At 42.1% G+C, this 24,283-nt stretch overlaps 1 protein-coding gene across 1 annotated transcript in view; it reads right to left on the bottom strand.

Annotated features, from left to right (window-relative positions):
- Positions 1–21,768, bottom strand: part of SPOCK3 (SPARC (osteonectin), cwcv and kazal like domains proteoglycan 3) — a 333,704-nt gene extending 311,936 nt beyond the window's left edge. Inside the window, exons 1-2 of the mRNA XM_059697687.1 lie at positions 21,623–21,768; positions 21,177–21,365 (exon numbers count right to left, since the gene is read on the bottom strand). Coding sequence (XP_059553670.1) covers positions 21,177–21,365 — 189 coding nt within the window. The 5' untranslated portion in view covers positions 21,623–21,768. The remainder of the gene's footprint in view (positions 1–21,176; positions 21,366–21,622) is intronic.
- Between the last annotated feature and the right edge of the window lie 2,515 nt (positions 21,769–24,283).

Raw genomic sequence — 24,283 nt, 5'->3', positions numbered from 1 at the left:
TATGTCTTTTCAATAGGTGTTACCCAAATAATTGTTTTCGACATATTACTTTTATTATAAATCACATTAAGATCTTTCCTTTCCACAGACACTCTTTTAGAAAAAAAAATCTCTATAAATTTCCCCTTTATATAATGTTACATATTTGATCAGTTGCCCCCTGCACTTGCTCTGATGGAGATGACACCCAAAATCTGGGTATGTGCCCTAACCAGAAATCCTTTGGTGTACAGGATGATGCTCAAACCAACTGAGTCACACCAGCCAGGACAAGGGTGGCTAATTTCTTGATGACTTATGGCGAAAATCCAGAAGCCTATTGTTGACATTTTCATAGTAATTATGTATCAGGAGTTGGCTCCTTGGAAGAGCAAACATGTGTCATATGACACAGCAAGCCCTTGCTGATATTCCTGGTTTGTTTGTTTTTTGTATTTTTTTTACTATACTTAAATATTGAAATGCAATAATGTTCATGTTAAATAAATGAGCTTAAATGCAGAATTCAGACATTTAAGAAAGACTATCCATATGTAACTCTCTAACCACTATACTGTACACCTGAAACTAATCCTCCTATATTATAAAAGGCTAATATGCAAATTGTTCCCACCTGTGGGAGTCTGACCGACTGGGAGTTAGACGTGCGCTGACCACCAGGGGGAGCGCAGAACATGGTGGGAGTTGGCGATGCGGCGCTGGCAGCAGGCGGCAGTGGAGGTGCTGTGGGCCCCAACAGACCCGATGAGAGCGGGACCATGGCGGGATGGTGGAGGAGGTGAGCGGATGGTGCTAGGCCAAGGCAGGTGCAAAGGGAGGCCCCAGCCGGCAGCCAGCAGCCGCTAGGGACCCTACCTGTGCACGAATTTTGTGCACTGGGCGTCTAGTATAAAATAACTAGTGGCCCAGTGCACAAATTTGTACACATTGAAAGGAAATTAATTAGAAGAAATATTTTAATATTGCTATTCTCCCTTTCTCTATAATAGACGTATCAACCAAATTCATGATCGACAATGAAAGATCGAAACACACGTGTGCAATTGGCGCTGGTGAGATCTTTACATGTATTGCACATGCGTGAGTCAACTTAGCTTTTTATAGATATAGAATAAACTTGCTTAATTAGACCTGCTTTCTGATTTAGCTAAATTTTTTACAGCCCAGTGAAGCAGCCCAACTTCTCTTTCAGGTAATTGTCAGCAACACAGCAGTGAATATCAACACAAAGCAGATTATTATTGTAGATCACACAGGAAGAACAAAGGGTAAAATATTTAACTGCAGCAGTGTTTGACTATATTCTGCACAGTGAGAAAATCTGAATTCAATTTCAAGGCCCACCATTTCTTACTTTTTTTCAGTTGGGTCAAGTTTCTAAGCTTTCTAAATCTCTGTTTTCCGGCTAATGAAAAGAAAATAGGATTCCACCAAGTCCTCTATCTACCTACTCCAGGACTTCTGTGAGGATCAAATGAGATGAGGCATGGAAAACACTTCACAGACATTTGGTTAAAGTGTAAAATGTTTCCACCTGGCTATAAAGCAAGTCATGTTCCTGGGCTGAAGAAACTGCAAGGAGGCTAGTCATCGCTACGGAGAGGAAGCCAAGCATTGCTACACGAATTCATTAACTTGTGCCCACAGCAACTGTTTCTGGGATGCCCATGGGGTCTCGGCAGCGTCACCTGCAATTTGGTGGGGTGTCGCTCTGGGGTGGTGGTAGGGCCTGTGTCCCACTTGGGGGAAGCCAAATGTTGGTTTGTCAGCACCAGGTCCGTGGTGCTGGCCCGTGCACACCATGGCAGCTCCTGCGTTGAGCATCTGCCCTCTGATGGTCAGTGCACATCATAGCGACTGGACGGACGGTAGGAGGGACACTTAGCATATTAGCCATATATATATATTGAATGTCAACTCTAATTGAAAAATAAATAAGGAAAAAGACTAAGTATTGGGAATGAACACAGGTTCCATAAATGACATGCTCAATAAAACCTTTAGGAAAAATATAAAATAAATTGTGTTATCAACTATTAGTATTAACCTAGGTTTTGATAACTATATTAACTATTAACTCCTAAGCTTGATGGGAAAAGACTGGTTACCACTTCACTTGGTCATCGATATATGGCTTTGTTTCATGAATATTCCTTCTATGCTCCTAGGCACAGACACACCTCTTAGGAAGCGTGGCTCTCCGCTGCTAACAATGCCCCTCTCCAAGTGCTTTGGGAGTTCAGAAAAGGGTAAGATTGCATTTGACTGTGAAAATTATGGAAAGGATTAGGGAAAAAATAATGTAAAATGGATCATGAAAATGAGAATCAGAAAGGAGAAAAATAATAGGGCAGTTTTCATTCCAGATGAATAGCAAAAAAAAAAAAAAAAGCAGAAAGTGTAACAGAAAGAGAGATAATTCAATTTGATGGGTATTCAGAATGCAGAAAAGGGAAAATAAGGATATGAAAGCAAATATGTTTTAGAGGCAAGTAGTAAAGGGCTTCTGGATTTGGGGACAGGAGATTCGGATTTTATTTGGTGCTGCCACTTAAAATACGAAGCTCCTGGTGAGACCTGTCTGTCACCAGGAAGATCCTGGCTGCTTACCAAAGAACCCACACTGTGATATCAACTGACGAATTTACCACCGTCCAGGATCGGGCCTTCAGTCCCAAAGCCTCAGAAACCTGGTTCTGTCAGTAGAAAACACGTGTCAGCATGACTGGCACATTCTCTCCCTGAGGCTGAGCTACATGAAAACCAGAAGTTTGCTGGGTGAGCATGAAATTAGAGACAGAATTTTTTTCCATCTACATGTTACAGAACATTAGACCAACCATTAAAGGGGCCACTGTCTCTCTCTCCTGAGCGCTGCCAAAGTTTGACTAGGTGAATTGTTTTTCTCTCTCAATTCAGACTCCTTCTGATGAACAATCTTCCTCAAAGTATATTTTATGATACTCAAACAGATAACAGTAACTCTAACAGACTTAGGAATCACATAATCTCCCTCTACAATGACTATAAATACACAGTGGGGCCTTGACTTACAAGTTTAATTCGTTTGGAGACCGAGCTCATTAAGGAGCTCGTTAACTCAAATCACTCTGTCAACTCAATGCAAAAAATCGGTGGAGAGACAGCTGGTATCTCAAAAAACTCGTTAGTCGGGACACTCGTAAGTCAAGGCCCCAATGTACATGAATTAATCTATTTTGTGAAAGTTCCACAATTTAACTCCTGGATTGCAATTATACTCCCATTTTTTTTCTCCAAAAGTCTATTATTGCAGCAATATGCAGTTCTACTCTGTGTGATAATTAAAGGATAAATGGAAATTTTTGAACAGAGAAAAAGATCAGTGCCAGCCCTGGCTGGTTTGGCTCAGTGGATAGAGCATCAGCCTGCGGACTAAAGGGTCCTGGGTTCGATTCCTGTCAAGGGCATGTACTAGATCCCTAGTCAAAACCAATCGATGTCTCTCTCTCTCTCATCCTCTCCCTTTTTTTCCTCTAGAATCAATAAAAATATGTACTCAGGTGAGGATTTTTTAAAAAAATCTTTGCACAGCTTTAAATTAAAGACTGTTGTAAGTTATGAAGAAAAGACTGTAAGGCACAACTCATTTACAACCATGTTGCCAATAATCACAGCAGAGATTTACAAATTAATTCCCTATATATCGTATGCAAAGTTGCATGTATCTGGATGTTTCTGGGGAAAGTGGTCAGAGCTGTCTTCAAATTCTAGTTTCTATGCTCCAAAATGATTAAGGATTTTTAGCTCAGAGGATTAGCTTTGGAATAACATCGGTTTAATCAATGTAGAAACATTTTATTAATTATGTTGCAGAAGCAAACACTCATAATTGGACATTATTACAGGGAAGTCCTAAAGTAAATATAAAGATCAGAGCATAGAAATAAACTTCTATGCCAAACTAAATACACATACAGAAATTGCTTTATTCCAATGGTTGTTTTTTTTTTTAAATATATTTTATTGATTTTTTACAGAGAGGAAGGGAGAGAGATAGAGAGTTAGAAACATCTATGGGAGAGAAACATCGATCAGCCGCCTCCTGCACATCTCCTACTGGGGATGTGCCCGCAACCCAGGTACATGCCCTTGACCGGAATCGAACCTGGGACCTTTCAGTCCGCAGGCCGACGCTCTATCCACTGAGCAAAACCGGTTTCGGCACCAATGGTTTTGTTAAAAAAAAAAACACAAAACATTTATTTGAGATAAAATATATGATGCCATTTTATTTGGCTATTATAAATAAATTTGGACTTAAAGAAGAAAATAAAAGTTTGTTTAAAATAATTTGAATCTCCTTATCCAGTTGGTCAATTTACAAAATTATATTAAAATGTTACAAAAAGTTGGAACATAAGCACATTCTATTATCATACCTCTTTACACAACATAATTTGGTTTCTATGTGATTTAGCCAATACTTATTTAAGAAAGAAACTTGGAAATGAACATATAATTTATATTCATTTTAAAAAATCAATCTTAGATCTATTCACAATAAAATAGTTATATGTAATACCAATTATGCTGTATCTCTATAGAAATTAAATTGTAGAATTTTTATCATGCCATCTAAGAGAAGGCTATTTAAATGTATAAGTTCTTTCACGTAAAAAGAAAAGTTAAACCCACAACCACATCACAGTCTAATCCAACAACAAAAAAATGAATAAAAATTAAATTACATATTCAAGTAGAAGAATTAACAACAAACACGGTAAGCCTACCTATACCTAAGCTACCTACTACTTACAAGGATAATTGTTCACAAAGAACTTATTTTTGAAGTCCAAGAGGACAGGCTATGGAGTAATACAACTGGAAAGCCATTCAGGAACACAGAGGCAGACCCATTAGAAGTCAGTGAGTTGTTTTTAAGTAAAAAATGTGTGTTAACAACACAATAACTGTCCCAGGTCCCGATGGGCATCATCTCGTCCCTATGTTGATGTTTTCCTTGTGATTTTGGTAGCAGGGGTCGTGGCCTGGCATGAGACTAACCCCAGAGATAATTTGTCACCTTTGAGACGGATGGCAAGCTTGCTCTAGTTCTCTAATAAATCCAACAGCACATGTAAACCAAGGGGCATTCATTCTCAGAATAAACAAGGCTTTTGGCAGCAAAGGCCAGGTGGCTTTCAGCTCCTCAGAGCAAACAAAGCCGGCTGGAAATTAGATTTCCAGATCTCATGCACTGACCTACAAACTGCTGTGGTTTTCGATGATACTCGAAACTTGATATGTGGCATACATTCAAAGTACAATTTTTTTCAAAGACTTCTTATTCTAATGAATAAAATAAACTGATGAACAAAACAGATCCAGAGACACCAAAAAGCATGGAACAGACTGTGGAATCTCAGAGGGAAGGCAGGGGTGAGTGGTGGGAAGGGATCAACCAAAGAACTTGTATGCATATATGCATAACCCATGGTAACTGACAATAGCATGGTAAAGGCGTGGGGTTTGGGAGGGGGCAGGCTAGAAGGGGTCAATGGGGGGGACAAAGGGACATATGTAATACTTTCAACATAGATGAAAAAAAATGGTGTGGGATGTCTTCTCCTATCTTGACTACAAATTTGAATTACACACGTGATTCCCCAGTGGCAACTTCCCCATGTTTTTATACTTTTTACTTACCAGAATATGTGGGGGAGGGGAAACAGAAGCTTTTGATTCTAAACTTATTTTAAATGATAATAACATTAGCAAGCAAAGTTAGCATATTTGGTCAACATGAAATTCTGGGGATAATGTGGCCAATGTGTTGATCTACATAAAAATATCACTTTGACTAGGTTTACTTTCAAATTTCAAAGCTTCCTAACAAGCACAGTAGGTGTTTTGTTGGTTTGTTTTTATTTTTTTTTATTTATTTTTTTATATATTTTATTGATTTTTTACAGAGAGGAAAGGAGAGAGATAGAGAGTTAGAAACATTGATGAGAGAGGAAACATCGATCAGCTGCCTCCTGCACATCTCCCACTGGGGATATGCCCGCAACCCAGGTACATGCCCCTGACCGGAATCGAACCTGGGACCCTTCAGTCGGCAGGCCGACGCTCTATCCACTGAGCCAAACCGGTTTCGGCTTGTTGGTTTGTTTTTAGAGTTTTGGTCTATAAGCATGAAACTTATTCTTTTGTTTATTGGTTGATTTGAGAGAAACATTGACTTGTTGTCCCACTTATGTATCCATTGGTTCATTTTTGTATGTGCCCTGATGCAGGATCGAACCCACAGCATTGGCATACTGGGGCAATGCTCTAACCCAGCGGTTTGCAACCTGTGGGTCGCAACCCCTTTGGCGGTCAAACGACCCTTTCACAGGGGTCGCCTATGACCATCTTGCATACCAGATATTTACATTACGATTCATAACAGTAGCAACATTACAGTTATGAAATACCAACGAAAATAATTTTATGGCTGGGGTCACAACATGAGGAACTGTATTTAAAGGGCCAGAAGGTTGAGAACCACTGCTCTAATCAAACTGAGCTAGCTGGACATGGCACAATAGCTCTTTAAAACTAAAGAATACAGCATCTCAACTCAAAGAAATTATATTTCGTGTCACTGAAACATTTCTCAGGTAATACCCGGCTAATGGATGTTGATTCAATGTCCCAGAGAAGTTTTGCCTCGGGGGAATGTTCACTTTAGATGAATCTGACTGCCTCAGGGACATTTGAGGAGAACCTCAGATGTTGCCAAGGGCACCTTAACCAGTCTCCCTAGAAGACTAGGAGGTTGCCTATAATTTCATACTACGCTGTATGCCATGAAAGGCCTATAAATATTCTCCTGATATTCTAAAACTGGTTCTTCAGCAGATGCTAATACCATGTGCCAAGGCAATTAGCAAGCTCATATTTCAGAGTATCCTGCTCAGAGTACCCTACTAAATGTCTTGAAAGTCACAAAGCAGGCTGGTAGTAGAAAAGTGAAACTGAGCTGTGATTAAGGGGCTATCAAGTGAATATTTTGGGGAGCTCTATCTAGTAGGTCTTTTACCATATTCAGGAAGATAATGCCCTATCATGTTTTATAGATTTGGAGACACAATTCGATTGTTTCACTGTGGGGCCCGCTCCTTCTTTCATTCCTGCTAAATAATGGGCTTTTCCTCATTCTTTGAATAGAAACCCACAGAAGCATCTGGAGCACTCAACTTATTCCAAAATTGACCATATAAATCTATTTTATTTTTTTTATCAGAGGATATTTCATGTAATCATTTATTTCATATAAATACTTAATGTAAAAGTTAGCATCAAATAAGTTCAGTATTATTTAACTTCAATAGCTACAAAATATAGAAATCACTGTATATTAATGTATTCATACATTCCTCAGCCTGGCAGCTAATTAATTTTGCTTTTGCTACAAAACTCTAACAACAAAGAATCCATGTTCAATGAAACAGTTCATACTTAGTAACTTAATTGAAATTCTAAATGGAGAAGTCTCCAACATATCAAATAGGCAATAAAATGACTCTAAAAAACTAGATTTATTCTAACCTATCTTATCTGCTATATCTAAAGAATTGAAAGCAGATCCTGAAGAGGTATTCGCACACCCATGTTCCCAGCAGCCTCTTTTACAATATCCAAAAGGCAGAAGCAATTCAAGTGACATCTGTGGCTTAATCGATAAACAAATGTGGCTACACACACAATGAAATGTTACTCAGCCTTTAAAAAGATGGAAACCCTGCCATTGGCAACCTCATGGATGAACCTGGAAGACAGTAAAAACAAGCCAGTCATAAAAAGGAGAGGGACCGCGGGAGGGTACCAGGGCATGTCCTGTCCTTCTGGCATAGTCCCCATTGGCCGGACCCCAGCAGCAAGCTAACCTACTGGTCGTTGTCAGTGCGCGTCATGGCAACTGGTCCAATGGTATAGAATGAATGGTCGGACACTTAGCAGATTAGGCTTTTATTATATAGGATATCTGAGTCATTTGATATTCTGAATGAGTACATTTTTACCATTATCGCCCCCTCTAGCTATAATAAGTCCAAACTTAAAAGTAGCCTATTCATATAAACTATAGAAAATGTATCCATTTACTTATTTTAAAAATTATTTGATTAGAGTAACAGCTAGGAATTAAACTGAAATATTATTTCTAATTAAAGTGCCTAATAAATTTGCATTTACTCATAATTTGAATCTATAGTTTCCCTAACATTGGTTTTCACATTTATATTATTTAATATTCTGGCTGATATATGTAGATATATAGAAATAGATATAGATATATAGATATACATATAGGTATCAACACTAATAAAAGAGAAAAATGGTAATTGGCATACGAGCCACCCTTTTCATTGGCTAATCAGGGCTATATGCAAATTAACTGCCAACTGAGATGGCAGTTAACTGCCAACAAGATGGCGGCTAATTTGCATATGTAGGCACAATGCAGGGAGGCCAAAGGGAAAGCAGGAAGAAGCCCTGCCCCCCAGCCATGATCGAAGAATCAGGTGCCTTTTCCGCCCTGGCCAGTGATAGCAGGAAGTAGGGGTGGAGCCAGTGATGGGAGCTGGGCACGGTCGAAGCTGGCAGTCCCGGGAGCTAGGGGTCCCTTGCCTGGGCCTAAAGCGAAGCCCACGATCGTGGGGCCGCTGCAGCTGCGGGTCCCCGCTGCCCGGGCTGAACGCCTAGGCCAGAGGCATCAGGCCTGGGCAAGGGGCCGATCCTGCGATTGGAGGGTGATGGGGGTCAACGCCTGAGGGCTCCCAGTATGTGAGAGGGGGCAGGCTGGGCTGAGGGACACTCCCCCCACACACACACCCAGTGCACGGGGATCAGCGGAGCCGCGAGGCCTCCTGGCACCGGCATCAGTGTGACAGGGGGCAGTGCCCAAACCCCCTGAACCCCCTGATCGCCCTGCGGCTCTGTGTGTGACAGGGGGCGGGGCCACAACCTCCCTATCCGCCCTGCTCTGTTCGGGACAGGGGAAGGCGCCCCAACCCCCTGATCAGCCCTGCTCTGTGCCTGATAGGGGGGAGCTCCCCAACTCCCTGATCGCTCTGCGGCTCTGTGTGTGACAGGGTGCAGTACCCCAACCCCCTGATCGGCCCTGCTCTGTGTGTGACAGGGTGTGGTGCCCCAACCCCCTCCCCCACCCCCGGCCTCCCCCCAACGGGTCCTGCTCTGTGTGTGACGGGGTAGAGCCATAACCTCCCCTTCGGCCCTGCCCTGAGTGTGAGAGTGGCGGCGCCCCAACCCCTCTGATGGGCTCTGCTCTGTGAGTGACAGGGGCCAGTGCCCCAACCCCCTCATTGGCCCTGCTCTGTGCGTGACAGGGGGTTGCGCCGCAACCTCCCCATCGACCCTGCTTTGAGTGTGACAGGGGGCGGTGCCCCAACCCCCCAATCGGCCCTACCCTGAGCGTGACTGAGGGTGGCATCGCAACCTCCTGATTCTTCCTGCTCTGTGCATGACATGGGGCGGTGCCCCAACTCCCCAAATGGCCCTGCTCTGAGCCCGACCAGGGGCTGCACCTAGGGATTGGGTCTGCCCTCTGCCACCTGGGAGCAGGTCTAAGCCAGCAGGTCGTTATCTCCCGAGGGGTCCCAGACTGGGAGAGGGCACAGGCCGGGCTGAGGGACCCCCCCCTCCCTCCCCGAGTGCACAAATTTTTGTGCACCGGGCCTCTAGTATAGATATAAAGAAATATAGATATAGATATATTTAATTATTACATAATTATAAATAGTTAAATTTCAACATGATTAGTACAGATGGTTGGAGTTTTCAGAGAATAAAATAAGAGAAACAGATGATCTCCATTATATAAAGTAATCTAGCAAACTTTAAACATAGTTTATTTTACTTTGTGTGTACAAAAAATATTGATAAAGATATAGTATTATTTTATTGACAAAAATATTAAAAAAATCATCTGAAAATAGGCACATTGGCATACAGTTAATTTCTAAAGTAATATAAAGAGCATAACATAAAAGAAGGCTATAGAAAAAAATTCACATATTTGCCACTCTCTATGAGTTTGTGTGTAGAAAATATACATATATGTGTGTATATATATATACATATATATATAAAATTTATGGAAAATACTACTATAATTAATAAATAATTATAGAAGAATAAATTATTTTGCATATTCATATCTGTAAACCTACTCTTGCCCACCGTGTACGTGACTGCAAGGACAAAATGGTTTTAAAAAGATTTTTATCTACCTTTTTACCTTGTATATTTGTACACTATAGTATCATTACTATTATTAGTTTAATTATAACATATTCTGAATTGTGTGAATAAAATGCTAAGCAAATTTATATAATCATCACTTATAAAATAGTCGTGCCATAAATACGTTTATGAAAAAAAGGATAAATAAATACTAAAGTGTTCACTTTGCAAGGTAGGAGTTAACCATCTCTTTAAAAAACACACACACACAAACTGATGGACAAATAGTGCAATGCACCATCTCTGTTTCTGGTCCAGCCAAGGAGCTCAGCCATTTCCAATGTCAGCCATCTCCCATGTCAGCTATCTCCCATGTCATGAAACACATCTGAAAGCATGAAGCCTCTCTGGCACATCGGCACATCTGGCAGCAAGTCCTCACTTAACCTCATCCATAAGTTCTTAGAAACTGTGACTCTAAGCAAAACGGCATAAACATATAAACCAATGTTACCATAGGCTAATTGATATAACCAAGAGTTAAGTTCCTGGAGCATATTTCTGGTTTAAAGAAAAATCACCAAAGTTCTAAATAAAGACCTAAAACTATTTTGTAACATAGAAAATGTAGTTGCCGAAACCGGTTTGGCTCAGTGGATAGAGCATCGGCCTGCACACTGAAAGGTCCCGGGTTCGATTCTGGTCAAGGGCATGTACATGGGTTGCGGGCACTTCCCCAGTGGGGGATATGCAGGAGGCAGCTGATCGATGTTTCTCTCTCATCGATGTGTCGAACTCTCTCTCTCCCTTCCTCTCTGTAAAAAATCAATAAAATATATTTTTTAAAAAAAGAAAAGAAAATGTAGTCAAACAATACTATTGTAGTAACTATATATGGTGATAGTTGGGAACTGGAAACATCAGGGGGAACACTTTGCAAAGTAGATGATTATCTAACCACTATGCTGCAGACCTGAAACCAATACAAAATAATATTGAATGTAAACTGTAATTGAGATTTTTTTATATAAATTTCTTAAATAGGAAAAAAAGACCCCAACCTAGACTTCTAATATTAAACAATGAAATAAAAGTGAGCTATACATACATTTAAGAAAGATTTAAAAAAAAAGTAAGATCATTGTTTTCCAACCCATTGATCCAATTCAATTCAGAATCACGGGTGGCTGGAACCTCTCCCCATAGCTCAGGGCACAAGGCAGGACCCCAGCCTAGATCAAGGCCCTCCCATCGCATAAACCCACACTCACACAGACTGGGATGATTTAGAATGCCAATCACCTAATGTGCACGTCGTTAGGATGTGGAAGGAAACATGAGCCCCTGGAGAAAACCCACGCAGACATGGGGAGAATGTGCAAACTCCACACAAACTGTGGCTCCAGGCCGAGAATTGATTTTTTTTCTTCTTCTCATCAATGTTAAAACAGAACGATATTGAATGAGAAGACATTATTTAAAGACCTGCTGTACTAATAATGCTAAAATAAATTGTTTTCTTTGCTTCCAGGACTAAGCGCTGTGTGAATCCAGCAATGGCATCATTTCCAGATTTATTCCAGGCCAAACTACTTTACATTAATGGTCTTGCCTGCCTGCCTTCCTTCCTTCCTTCCTTCCCTTCCTTCCTTCCTTCCTTCCTTCCTTCCTTCCTTCCTTCCTTCCTTCCTTCCTTCCTTCCTTCCTTCCTTCCTTCCTCCCTTCCTTTTCTTTCTTTCTTTCTTTCTTTCTTTCTTTCTTTCTTTCTTTCTTTCTTTCTTTCTTTCTTTCTTTCTTTCTTTCTTTCTTTCTTTCTTTTTTGCAACATTGGCTCTAGTGAGTATTCTGTCCTCCTCCTAAGGGAATGGTAGCTACATTTTAATTCCTTCCCACTGATCACCATTATCTACCTTGCACCAGAACATTCTGGACCTATGACCAAAGATAACTAAAAAGGTAATGCTAAAGGATTTCACTAGAAGACAGGACTCATCAGCAGATGCAGGCTGGCCTTAACACCTTATGTGGAGAGTTTTCTTTGTTTCTGACCTGTAACATATCCTCTCAGACAGGAGCACACTACTAATGGTTCTTAAGCTCCTACACCCACAACCTTAGGTACCAGGCACTCCAGTTCTACCCTGAATACAGAACAGAGGAATGTTATGAAAGTAGGGAGAAAGAGATTGAGAGCAAAGCAAACAATTAACAGGAAATGATTAAAAAAAAATTCTATCAGTGGGCACAGAGACTATTCTCAAGAGATATTCTGATGTTGAAACAGTTACAGTAGCTACTAATATCTTCCTCCCAGAACCTGATTCACCTTCTTTCTTTCCGGATTAATCCTTTCCCATTAGAGATGACATTGGCTCATCTCTCGTATAGCCAGCTATAGCCACGCCACTAAGTCCAGGCCTTTGGAATACACACAAGGTAATGGGTGACAACGTTCAAGTCAATTCTAGGACGAGCTGCATGTCCTAGACCAGTGATGGCGAACCTATGACACGCGTGTCAGAGGTGACACGCAAACTCATTTTTTTGGTTGATTTTTCTTTGTTAAATGGCATTTAAATATATAAAATAAATATCAAAAATATAAATCTTTGTTTTACTATGGTTGCAAATATCAAAAAATTTATATATGTGACACGGCACCAGGGTTAAGTTAGGGTTATCAAAATGCTGACATGCTGAGCTCAAAAGGTTCACCATCACTGTCCTAGACTTTCTCTTAAATCATTCCTACTGGATAGGAAATGTCAAGTTATGGAGAACCCTGAGAGAATAACCCTGGAAGTCCAAGCCTGGACAGCTCACTTCTTGATGGTGATATTGTTGGCAAATAAAATTCTGCCTTAACTCAGGCACTTGGTTCCAGAGGCCCCTTTTGCAGAAACTTAACCTATTTCTAAATGATACATTGGCAACTGTAAGAGAGACAGAAGGGAAAGAAAGAAATCTGGACTGTGTGTCCAATACCTGGATTCAGCCACACAACCTTTCATTGCAGCAGAGCAGTTGAAAAAGAAAGGGAAGATATTGGTCTCTGACATTACTTAGCAGGTAGCACGAAAACATTTAAAGACTTTAAAGCACCAAAATTATGTGGTCAAAGAGAAACTATGGAAAAAGAATTGGATGAATTGGCAGAGGGTCCACCAACATGCATACAATTAGCATCTACTGATACCACTCTAAATATGAACATGCCAGCTTTGACATAGCATACACAGCATGCCCACTTTGGTCCATTGGGAACTCATGGACTAAGGCAGGTTAGTACATGAAACCTTATATTCTATAAAAAATTAAATGTTGATTCAAATTACAAATCTAAGCTGGAGATAGTCAGAAATGGAAGTAAAATGGTTAATAAAAAGCAATACAGTTCAAAAAGCCTTTATTACGGACAGTTCAATTGCACACTTAACACAGTATTCCTTCACTTAGTAGATATTTTTCTAATGCTAACACTGACCCAGTCACTGTGCTAATGCTTAGTGAACTGTAGGAATTTGAGAGGAGAGAGAGAGACTAAAATATATAGCTGTAGAGAGTTCACAGTCTACTAGGGTAGCCAAATATGGAAACTAGGAGGGGTAGAAAAGATGAAAGGATTTTCATAAATGGAAAAGGCATGTAAATACTCCAGCTGGTAGGAGCGGGGCAGGCTGAGAAGACAATTCACAGATCAGTCTTTAAAAATAGATAAATAAAATAATTCTGGCCCACCTCATGAAGAATATAGTTGTATAACACCAAATGCCACTCTGAGTCAGAATCATAAGATCTAAAAGCAGTCTTATTGTAAGAGTAGGAAAATAAATGCTTTTATAGCAGTCCAGTGTTCCCTTTGTATATCTAGCTAAAAAGTTTAAGCATATAATCTCAAACAAGCTGACTTCCCATAAAAACCAGAAGGCACACAGCGACCACACATATACCAGCAAATGAGATTATGTTCTGAATTTTTGGAATAAAATATTTCATCAGAAACAAAACAACAAAAAACAAACAAACAAATATGTCAATAAAATATGCCAATAAAAATACCTAACAGATGTCTTAACATTTTAGGAAGAATATCTTCTTCTAATTAGCATATAAATATATAAGACAATATATAATCTCCTTGATTTTCTAATTATTATAGCTGTTACCTATTTGAAGACACACATATACAAACATATAAAGTATATATTCATGTATGCATAGACCTACTTATGCATACCTATAATCATATACTAGAGGCCCGGTGCACAAAAATTTGTGCACTCGGGAGGGAGGGAGGGGTCCCTCAGCCCGGCCTGTGCCCTCTCCCAGTCTGGGACCCCTCGGGAGATAACGACCTGCTGGCTTAGGCCTGCTCCCGGGTGGCAGAGGGCAGGCCCAATCCCTAGGTGCAGCCCCTGGTCAGGCTCAGAGCAGGGCCGATTGGGGAGTTGGGGCGCCGCCCCCTGTCATGCACAGAGCAGGGCGGATTGGGAGGTTGCGATGCCACCCCTAGTCACTCTTAGGGTAGGGCCGATTGGGGGGTTGGGGCACCGCCCCCTGTCACACTCAAGGCAGGGTCCATAGGGAGGTTGCGGCGCCACCCGCTGTCATGCACAGAGCAGGGCCCATCAGGGGGTTGAGGAGCTCCCCCCTGTCACACACAGAGCAGGGCCCATCAGGGGGTTGAGGAGCTCCCCCCTGTCACACACAGAGTAGGGCCCATCAGGGGGTTGGGGAGCTCCCCCCTGTCACACACAGAGTAGGGCCCATCAGGGGGTTGGGGAGATCCCCCTGGTCACACACAGAGCAGGGCCGATAGGGGAGTTGGGGCAGCGCCCCCTGTCACACAGAGAGCAGGGCAGATCAGGGGGTTGGGGCACAGCCACAGTCACACTCAGGGCAGGGCCGATGGGGGGGGTGGGGGGGGTTGGGGCACCGCACCCTGTCACACACAGAGCCGCAGGGCAATCAGGGGGTTGGGGAGCTCCCCCCTGTCACGCACAGAGCAGGGCCGATCAGGGGGTTGGGGTGCCGCACCCTGTCACACACAGAGCCACAGGGCAATCAGGGGGTTGGGGAGCTCCCCCCTGTCACGCACAGAGCAGGGCTGATCAGGGGGTTGAGGAGCTCCCCCCTGTCACGAACAGAACAGGGCGGATAGGGAGGTTGTGGCCCCGCCCCCTGTCACACACAGAGCCCCAGGGCGATCAGGGGGTTTGGTCGATGCCCCCTGTCACGCTGATCCCGGTGCTGGGAGGCATATTACCCTTTTACTAAATAGGATAGAAGCCTGGTGCACGGGTGGGGGCCGGCTGGTTTGCCCTGAAGGGTGTCCTGGATCAGGGTGGGGGTCCCACTTGGGTGCCTGGCCAGCCTGGGTGAGGGGATGATGGCTGTTTGCAGCTGGTCACTCCCCCTGTAGGGTGGGGGTCCCCACTGGGGTTCCTAGCCAGCCTGGGTGAGGGGCTGAGGGCTGTTTTCAGTGGGTGACTGAAGCTCCCAACCACTCCTTTTTTCCTTTTTTTTTTTATTCTGGGCCAGCTTAGCTCTGAGGCTAGGCTCCAGCTATGAGACCTCAACTGCTGAAAGCAGGTTTCTGGCCTTTGTTTACCTTCTATATTTGAAACAATGTTGCGGTCCTGCTGGCTGAAGCCTGGGGTTTTGTTTAGCTTCTATATTTGTTACAATGTTGTTTAGAGTGCAGCTGAGAGGCGGGCAAGGCAGGCGGGGAAGCTTGGCTTCCTCCCTCACTGAAGCAAGCAAGCCTCCCTGTTCACGTCAGCTGCCTGGCTGCCAGCTGCCATCTTGGCTGGATGTTAATTTGCATATTGCCCTGATTAGCCAATGGGAAGGGTAGCGGTCGTACACTAATTATCATGTTTCTCTTTTATTAGATAGGATGACATATACACACACACACAGAACAATGTATTTCTTAAACTACTTAATTATACTTTCCTAATAACTCACTAGAAATTATGAAAGCTAGAGAGTTAAAAGTGTTGCACACTTCCCTATAATTTCCGTTAGAATGAACCCATACCAAATTGACTACATTTCCAATTCAATTCAGACTTCCTGTTGGGATCTGATGATGTGATACCAGCCCTTCCTAACAGCCCTCTCCATGAAACCAGCAGATCAGTGGGCATCCTTTGACCTGCCATTCTAATGTGACATCAGACTTGACAAAACCAGTCTTAGATCCTGCCTGGTGAGTATGGTACTGGTGGTGGCAGGTGGGGGGGGGGGGGGCGGAATTAAGAAATAGGGATGTGGAGATCGTACTAGAACCACTGCTTAACTAGGACCCAATGACAAGGATAGAGGACAGGATGCTGCATGGGGCTAGCCCTTTGTTGCTATAGTAACTCATTGTCTGCCCAGATCTTCAAAGATTGTCTAATGCTTCTTTCAAGAAGGCAATTGCCTCTCTCTTGATTACATCCCCAGATGATTTAAACAATATAAATAGTGCAACATCAAAAACATTGCATGCTATAGTCTTTACCAGCTCTGATCTGTAAATATGCATACTATATTCACAGGCTTTTATGACTTTTTAAACACTCCGTGGCCCCTAGTCAATCAACGATCAAAAAGAAAGAGAAACACTCATGAGAATGCAACAAATTAAGTGTGAAGAATTCCCATAGAGAGACTACGTTCTCAACTATGATAAAATATAGATAATAGTTACACAGTTAAACATACTGTTTCATGATGAGAAACACTAAAAATGTGTGGATTTTTATTAGATTAGGTTTCCCTACCCCCTCCCCCCCCCCCCCCAAAAAAAAAGAATAGGTTCTCCATTATTGAGAAACTATTCCTGAACAGAGAGAATAGTTGGTTATATGTTAAATTTCTTCAAATTAGTATTAATTCTTTAATTTTATTTTTGGTACACTACTATTTAAAAAGTTAAGTAGCACAACATTCTTGCCTACCATTAATATACCACAAAGGTAATCATTGCACTATATGTATAAGACATCATCCCATTGTTCAACTTAAATATATACAATTTTATTTGTCAATTATATCTCAATTAAAATATTTTAATTTAAAAATAGTACCACAAAGGAGGAGCCCTAGTGTTAAGGTTATGCTGGCTATTCAGGAAACAGAACCATGGAACATCACAAATCTAAGGGAAGTACTGAAAGCATTCTTTCAAGATTCTCACTGTTTGAATTTTAATGCTTTTTAAAGCAATACAGTACTTTACTTGGAGTAGGCAGAGAAACTAATTGTCTTATTTACTTTTTAACAGCAAAGTTGATAGATTCTCAGGGGGCTTTATTCCTTATAGCCACTAATGCCAGGAAATATCCCTTCAACAACCATCATCTCTTAAATAATCTGCCCACTCTAGAACCTCAATTTAGATGAAAAAGGGAAATACAATAAGTTAAGAAAGTCTACTTACTATACAATATATCCAAAGCAGGCATTTTTAAAAAGTCAATTTATAATTTGATTGCCTCTGAGACACTGTATTTTGCATTTTCTCATTTTACATGTCCTTTAACTTATATTAAGGTTGAATTTTTAAAGGTGACTTGTAATGCTTTCCTACTGCTTTCAATATATCTAAAGAATATTAAAAATCACTTAAAGGATAAATGTAAACTGAAGTTGATGGTGGGTGTTGCAACACAAATACTAACCATTTCTTAAAACAACTTTCAAAATGAGCCTCTGGTTTTTTGTTCCTTTGCTTTATCTAAAGTCAAATAATTATACCCCAAATATAACATGCTGGTTCTAGTTACTATACTTATTTTTAAATGTGTTGACTTCTCTATATCTTTAGGTTAAACTTTTATTTTTCCTAACATAGGAGTTAAGGTATTATAGGCATTTTTATGCAAATAACAAAATATATTAATAATTTCAAAGGGATAAAAGTTCTCTGTTTATATAATCACATTTTATACACTTTAAAGGGCAACAAAACTTTTTCCAAAGAGCAATGCTAATATAAAGTGGTCAAAATTATTTGGAAGTTTCTTCTATATTAATAGAAATTCTTTATAAGCTGGCATTTGGTTTTATAATTTCTCTGTTTCACATGGAGGAAATTGAGAAAATGAGTCATCAATGACAGAGCTTCTGGTCTTCATTCATCTACTTTCCCATAACACTTTCTATCCATGTTCTTTATCCCTAAAGCCTTATTATATCTGATATATTATATATTTACATCACATATATAAATCACATTAATTTAAAAATCACTCAGTTAAACATGAGTGATTTGAATAATATCAAATATTATTCAAAACACTTTTCATATATAATTCAAAAGAGGATATACTTCAAACTTTCATCAAGAAGTTACTTGTACGATAATGGTGACTGTGTAAAATAGTCACATAACAAAAGGTAAGGATTAATTCTAGTATTAAATATGCTGAAGTCTCCAAAGTTTTTTTTTTTTTCCCCTAAGTGAAATTAGTTATATTTTTATGGGACGAAAGCACTAAATAGAAGTACGTCAGCAAACTGTTTCTAAAAGAAGTTCAGAGTTCCTTCTTTCTGTGCCTTCATATAAAGTGAATATTCAAATCCATTACTTAAGATGTCAATGCTGATGCAGAACAGTTAAAGGTATATTCATGCAGTACAGATTTCAAGCACTGCCTCATAACCATGGACTTCCAGTTGAAATTGAACCAAAAAAAAAAAAAATGAACAACATCCTGAAAGACACAAAAATATTATTAAGCTAGTGATTCCCAAAAAGGGGAAAGAAAATATGTAAATTATGAGTGGGGTGGATGGTCTAAATAAGGATTGCGTATTATGTACTCTGATGATTTGAGGTCACACTGTCAGCATGCATTTTGGCATGTTAATGATAAGCAACAGGTAGTTAATGGGGGAAAAATATAGCACTTATCTTCTCCATGCCCTCTGGAATGTAATTACCTGCCTAAAGTAAACCATCATTATATTTTCATGTTTTGCATGTGCATCAAAACAGATATTTGCCAAAAATACTTCAGTAAATCCCTCACTTAAATTTAATATGTAATTGTGATGAATTTCCCCCAAAGGTCACATAAAAATAACTGAAAATACTATAGCAATAAATAGTCTATTCCGTCATTATATAAGTTGGCTGAATGACTCCTAGAATATGGAATTCATTCAGGCAACTCAGCTTGCCTAAAAAGTTTAAATCAAACACATTTACAAACTTCCCAAGTATAGAACGGTTGCTCATAATAATTCAATAAAGTAATTTGACTAAAGTCAGAGTAGTAAGCTATTTCAGATTTAAAATATATTTTAGAGATGAAAGTCTAAAATTCATTTTTAAAATATTTTAACGCAGCCACTAAGAAATGAAATACCATATGTGAAGCATTGTTCAAATACTGACTGTCAATATTATTCCAAGTGAGGGCATGATAAAGGGAAATTTTTCCATGGGTTTAGAAATAATTTCATTTGTTTGCTTGACTTTATTTTTTTTAACTTTTTTTTTGTATTCAATATTAGCATAAACAGAAATAAACGTGTGGGGGGTTGCTTTTGCAAGAGCACTCATCTAGCAAAATGTTTAAGCCTTGTTCACAAAGCATGTAAGCAAAGCCCTCCATGAAGTGCTATCATCATTATGGTTTTTCATCCCCATACCCATGCCTAGTCTAGTATTAATGAGCTACATCTAATTTTAAAGTAAAAAAAAAATAATAATAGCGTTTCTGGAATCTGTGTGCCAGAATCAGCTACATGTTAGATTTGGCTTGTCAGCTAGTCCACGTGAGGGGTGTTAGGAGAAGGGGTAGAGGAGCCAAGATGAAAACGAGTCTATAAGCTTCCATTGATTTTTCTCAAATCGTGACAGTGTGAGAACTGATGAAAGAAGTTAAGTCACCTGCACGGAGTGTTCTGAGGCTGGACTCCAGGAGAAATTCTCTCCCCCGTCACAGGAAGGGTTGGCAGTGTGTCTGTGACTCCCTCTGGCTCCCTTTCCGGCCTTTGGGGTCTAAAGCGTGGGCTGGGGACAGTAATCAACCTCCTCCCAGGACAACCGAGTTGGATGCGTGGAGAGCAACCGCGCTCTTGACGCGGAACTAGCTCTGCTGCTGCTTCATTCACATCAGGTGGGGAAACAAACGATCCGAGTATCAGGGTCCCTGGCTCCAAGGCAAACTAGCGTCCACTCCTAAAACCGGGCTCGGTCCGGAGAACCCGAACCCGTCAGGGAACTCCCCAGGGCGGTCTACAGATTAACCCTTTCGGTGCTGCCACCTGAGGACTTCGCTTCCACGCCACCGCCTCACCCCGCAGATTTCACGGGGGTTCATTTTGGGATACAAGGCAACGGAACGCACTGCAAACACGTTCTGTTTTAAAGTGCATGCCGAAGCACCCATCTGATCAGCAATGTTATGCCATCAGGGACAGTTCAACTTCTGCCGACCGGTGCCGCCCCGCAACCCCCACCCCCACCCCAGCCCCCTCCGGCCCTTGGAAGAGCGGGCATTTATAAATCTTACATCTTCCTTCCTCCTCCCTCCAATTCCTTAATGGACCATTAGTAACGAGATCGATCCTAGTTACTTTCGTGGCAATGCATCGCAAAAGCACATCCACCGTGTTGGCTAGTGCCAGAAACACCCTGGAAAAGTTGAGCCGGGCGAGCCGGCACTTTGCAAACCTTCGGAGGCCGAAGGGGAAGGGGGACGGGGCGGTGGGAACCGGGCGAAACCTGAACTCCGGGCCCGCGGGCCCGCCAGCCCTTCCTGCTGCACCGGTCGGGAGGGGGCAGCGGAACTGCCAACTTCCCGGCCGCCGGGCACCGCGGCGGCTCCTGCAACCCCGCTGCCCGGCAGACCGAGTCCCGTGCCCACCCGCTCCCGGCCGCCGCGGCCCTCGCCCGCAGCCGCGCGCCCCGTGCGCCGGGGGAGGGGGTGCGCAGCACTTACGTCTCGGAATTTGTTCCACTGCCCGACCTCCTTGTCGTACTGGGAGATGGTGGTGAGCCATTGTTTGTCATCCAGAAAATTTCCGCCGTCCGACCGCCCCCCGGCTGCAGCCACGGCCGCGGCCGCCGCGAGAGCCTGGCTGCACCAAGCGGCTGCACACACACACAGCACGGCCGGCACCTTGAGCATCTGGGAAAGGAGACACAACGGGGGGGGGGGGGGGGGGGCAGTGTCAGGCAAGGGGCGCGGAGACCGGGGAGACCCTGGAGAACGCGCAGCGGCAAGGACGGGGAGAGGAGGGGACGGGCAGGGACGGGCTTTCCCCCGACACCGGCACTCACGGAGCAGACCCGCAGCCCCGGGGGAGGAGAGGGGGGTGGAAGGAGGGAGCCCCGGCCGCGGCAGCCCGGGCCGGGCCGGGGGAAGGAGGCTTCCCGGCACATCACCTTGCTGTGAGCCCGCTCGGTGCTCGCAGCTGCGGCTGGAAAGGCGGCGGGGCTCGGCCAACTCGCAGGTTTCAGGAGCCGCGGCTCGCGTCGCCGTCTGGAGCGGTCCACTCAGCTCCCAGCGCCGGGCGCGCTCCCCGCATCTCCACTCCCCCCGCGCCTGCTCTCCGCTCACTCCGGTTGGCTCACCCCCTCCCTCCCCCAGCTTTTTTTTTTTTTTCCCCTCTACCACCCCCTCCTATCCTATCTTCCTCTCTCTCTCTGGATAGGAGCTGCAGTTAACTCCGGATGCGCCGCTGGCTGGAGGCAGAGGATGCGCTGCTCTTCGCCTAAGAATCCTTAGCAGAAGAGGTTCTGGGGTTCGCCGCTCAGACTGACCACTCTGCTCCTGGATTTATTTAACGCGACGCGTGCTGCACCTCTCTTAGTAGCCTTGGCTCTGCATTTACCAAGTCAGATCTGGAGAAAACTTTATGCATCACCAAGACCAAAGAATCCCCTGGACTTTTTGTCCTGTAAACCTCTTGGCTGAGCTAGGACCTAAGGCAAAGCCATCTCTCATATTAGAAAGTAGAATGAGAGAGAGAGAGAGAGAGAGAGAGAGAGAGAGAGAGAGAGAAGGGAGGGAGGAAGGAAGGAAGGAAGGAAAAGAGTCGTGACCAGGTAGGGCTTTTGAGTGCACCTAAATCTGCCAACTACCATAAGGTATTGTCCCTGAGTAAAAACTCCTCAGCAACTGTATTTTACGTTCTAGTATTTGGATCAAAAACTTAAAAAACCCAATCTATGCCTCCCTCCTGCAAAGTGGAAGCGAGTTTCAAAGACCTAATCCTAATTTTTGCCTCCAAACTCCAATTATGACAAAATACTGGGCTCTCCATTGTTTTTCCACACAGTATTCTAAATAAATTGGAAGGAAATCCGTGATTAGCCCCCTGTAAAGAAAATCTCTCCCACAGACTTAGAGGATTTTGGTGAAGTAATTATTATATGCAAATCAAGAGAATCATGGAGGCAAAAACTGCAATAACTTTATGTATTTCTATTAAATTATTAAAGATTATTTTAGCCAAAAACAACAGCTCCCAAAGTTATGACCTTTGAAATTTTCATGCAGCTTCCACAAGTCAGAAGCTGTTTGAATAGCAGCAGTACTTTCTCACATTTTCTATGCCAATCTCATAACACCTGTGTAATGTTTTCAGACTATATTAAAATAGGAATTGAACACAATGATTAATATTGGTTTCTAATTTTTAAATGTAGGATTTCAAAGTGAATCTATAATATGTAAAATAAAAAAAATAAAAAAACTGCCATTTTCCCCCCCCTCAATTTCCCTCCTTTCCATTGTGGTGAATGATGGAGGTGGGGGGATGGGGTGGGGGGAGTGGATTGAAAAAACACCAGAATGTATAATTACAATTCATAGAGGTCCTGACTGATGTAAACACATGTCAGATCTCAGTGGTTGAGCTTAGACCTATAAACCAGGAGGTCCCAGTTCTATTCTGGATCAGAGCACATTGGGGGGGGGGGGGCTCCAATCCCCAGTGGGGGGCATGCAGGAGGCAGCCAATCAATGATTCTCTCTCATCATTGGTGTTACTATCTCTCTCCCTTTCCCTTCCTCTCTGACATAAATAAAGATATATATTTTTCAAAAGAATACTGAAATGTATTAAGGCAATCATTAGGAGGTCCATCCTCCACTCTCACCTCTTCCTGCTTTTGGTCCTTCATTCCTCCATATCCCCAGCCAAACCTCTTTGACCCAAATTTTGAAGAAGTAGTTTAATTCAATGAGACTATTTTAAGATGTTTTAAAAACCTCATTTTTCAAAACTTAAATCTAATGGATAAAGCACAGAAATTGTGCCTTAGATGTAACTCTGATGCACAGCACGTCAGTAATTATTAAATAAAAATGACCTCACCTTTGTAAGCTACCTTTTTAAAAGATGTCTTTGACACAAAGTATTTGATGAGAGATGATACAGCAACACTCTCCTGCTTGGGCATCCATTATTATTTTAGCACAGGAATTGTCATTTAAGAATATCAGAATCACCTTTAGATTTCAGGGAGCATATATACTTAGTTTTATACCTCAGTTTTCGCCAAAATGCATAAATCTCACTGATGAGCCTGACATGTTCATAGAAACTCTTCACATCTAGCTTTTATTGGCAAGTTCCCAAAATGCAGCTTCACATGGACGACTGCAAGATGTAAAAATGTGTTGAAGAACACACAATGACAATTACATTGTCTGGGAGAAAAGCCTTTATTAGGGTATCAAACTCCAGGTGTGGTAATAAATCAGAATTTACCAACAAATTGCAAGTTGGAAAAGCTCTGAGTCAAAAGAGGTAGAATGAGCCTGTCTCCAGCATATTTGTGCTGGTCTGGTATAGTGCAGCTCATCTCTCACTACCAGTAGGGCTCCTTAAACCTCTGCCATTCTCCACAGCCACTGTCATTGTCAATGCTAAGCTTCTGGGCATTTTGGTGGTGCAAGTAAAAGTCTACTAAGTATGATGGTGTGATGTTATTAATCACAGGAATGGCTCCTCTCAATTTCTCTGTATTACAGGATGTTTGGGTCTTCAAAGAGCCTGCTTTTAAAATTTAAATAATCCTGAGAGAATTCACACTTCA

The sequence above is a fragment of the Myotis daubentonii genome, chromosome 5 (genome assembly GCF_963259705.1).
Source record: "Myotis daubentonii chromosome 5, mMyoDau2.1, whole genome shotgun sequence".
NCBI lineage: Eukaryota > Metazoa > Chordata > Mammalia > Chiroptera > Vespertilionidae > Myotis > Myotis daubentonii.
This window is presented reverse-complemented; position numbering and strand designations above follow the sequence as displayed.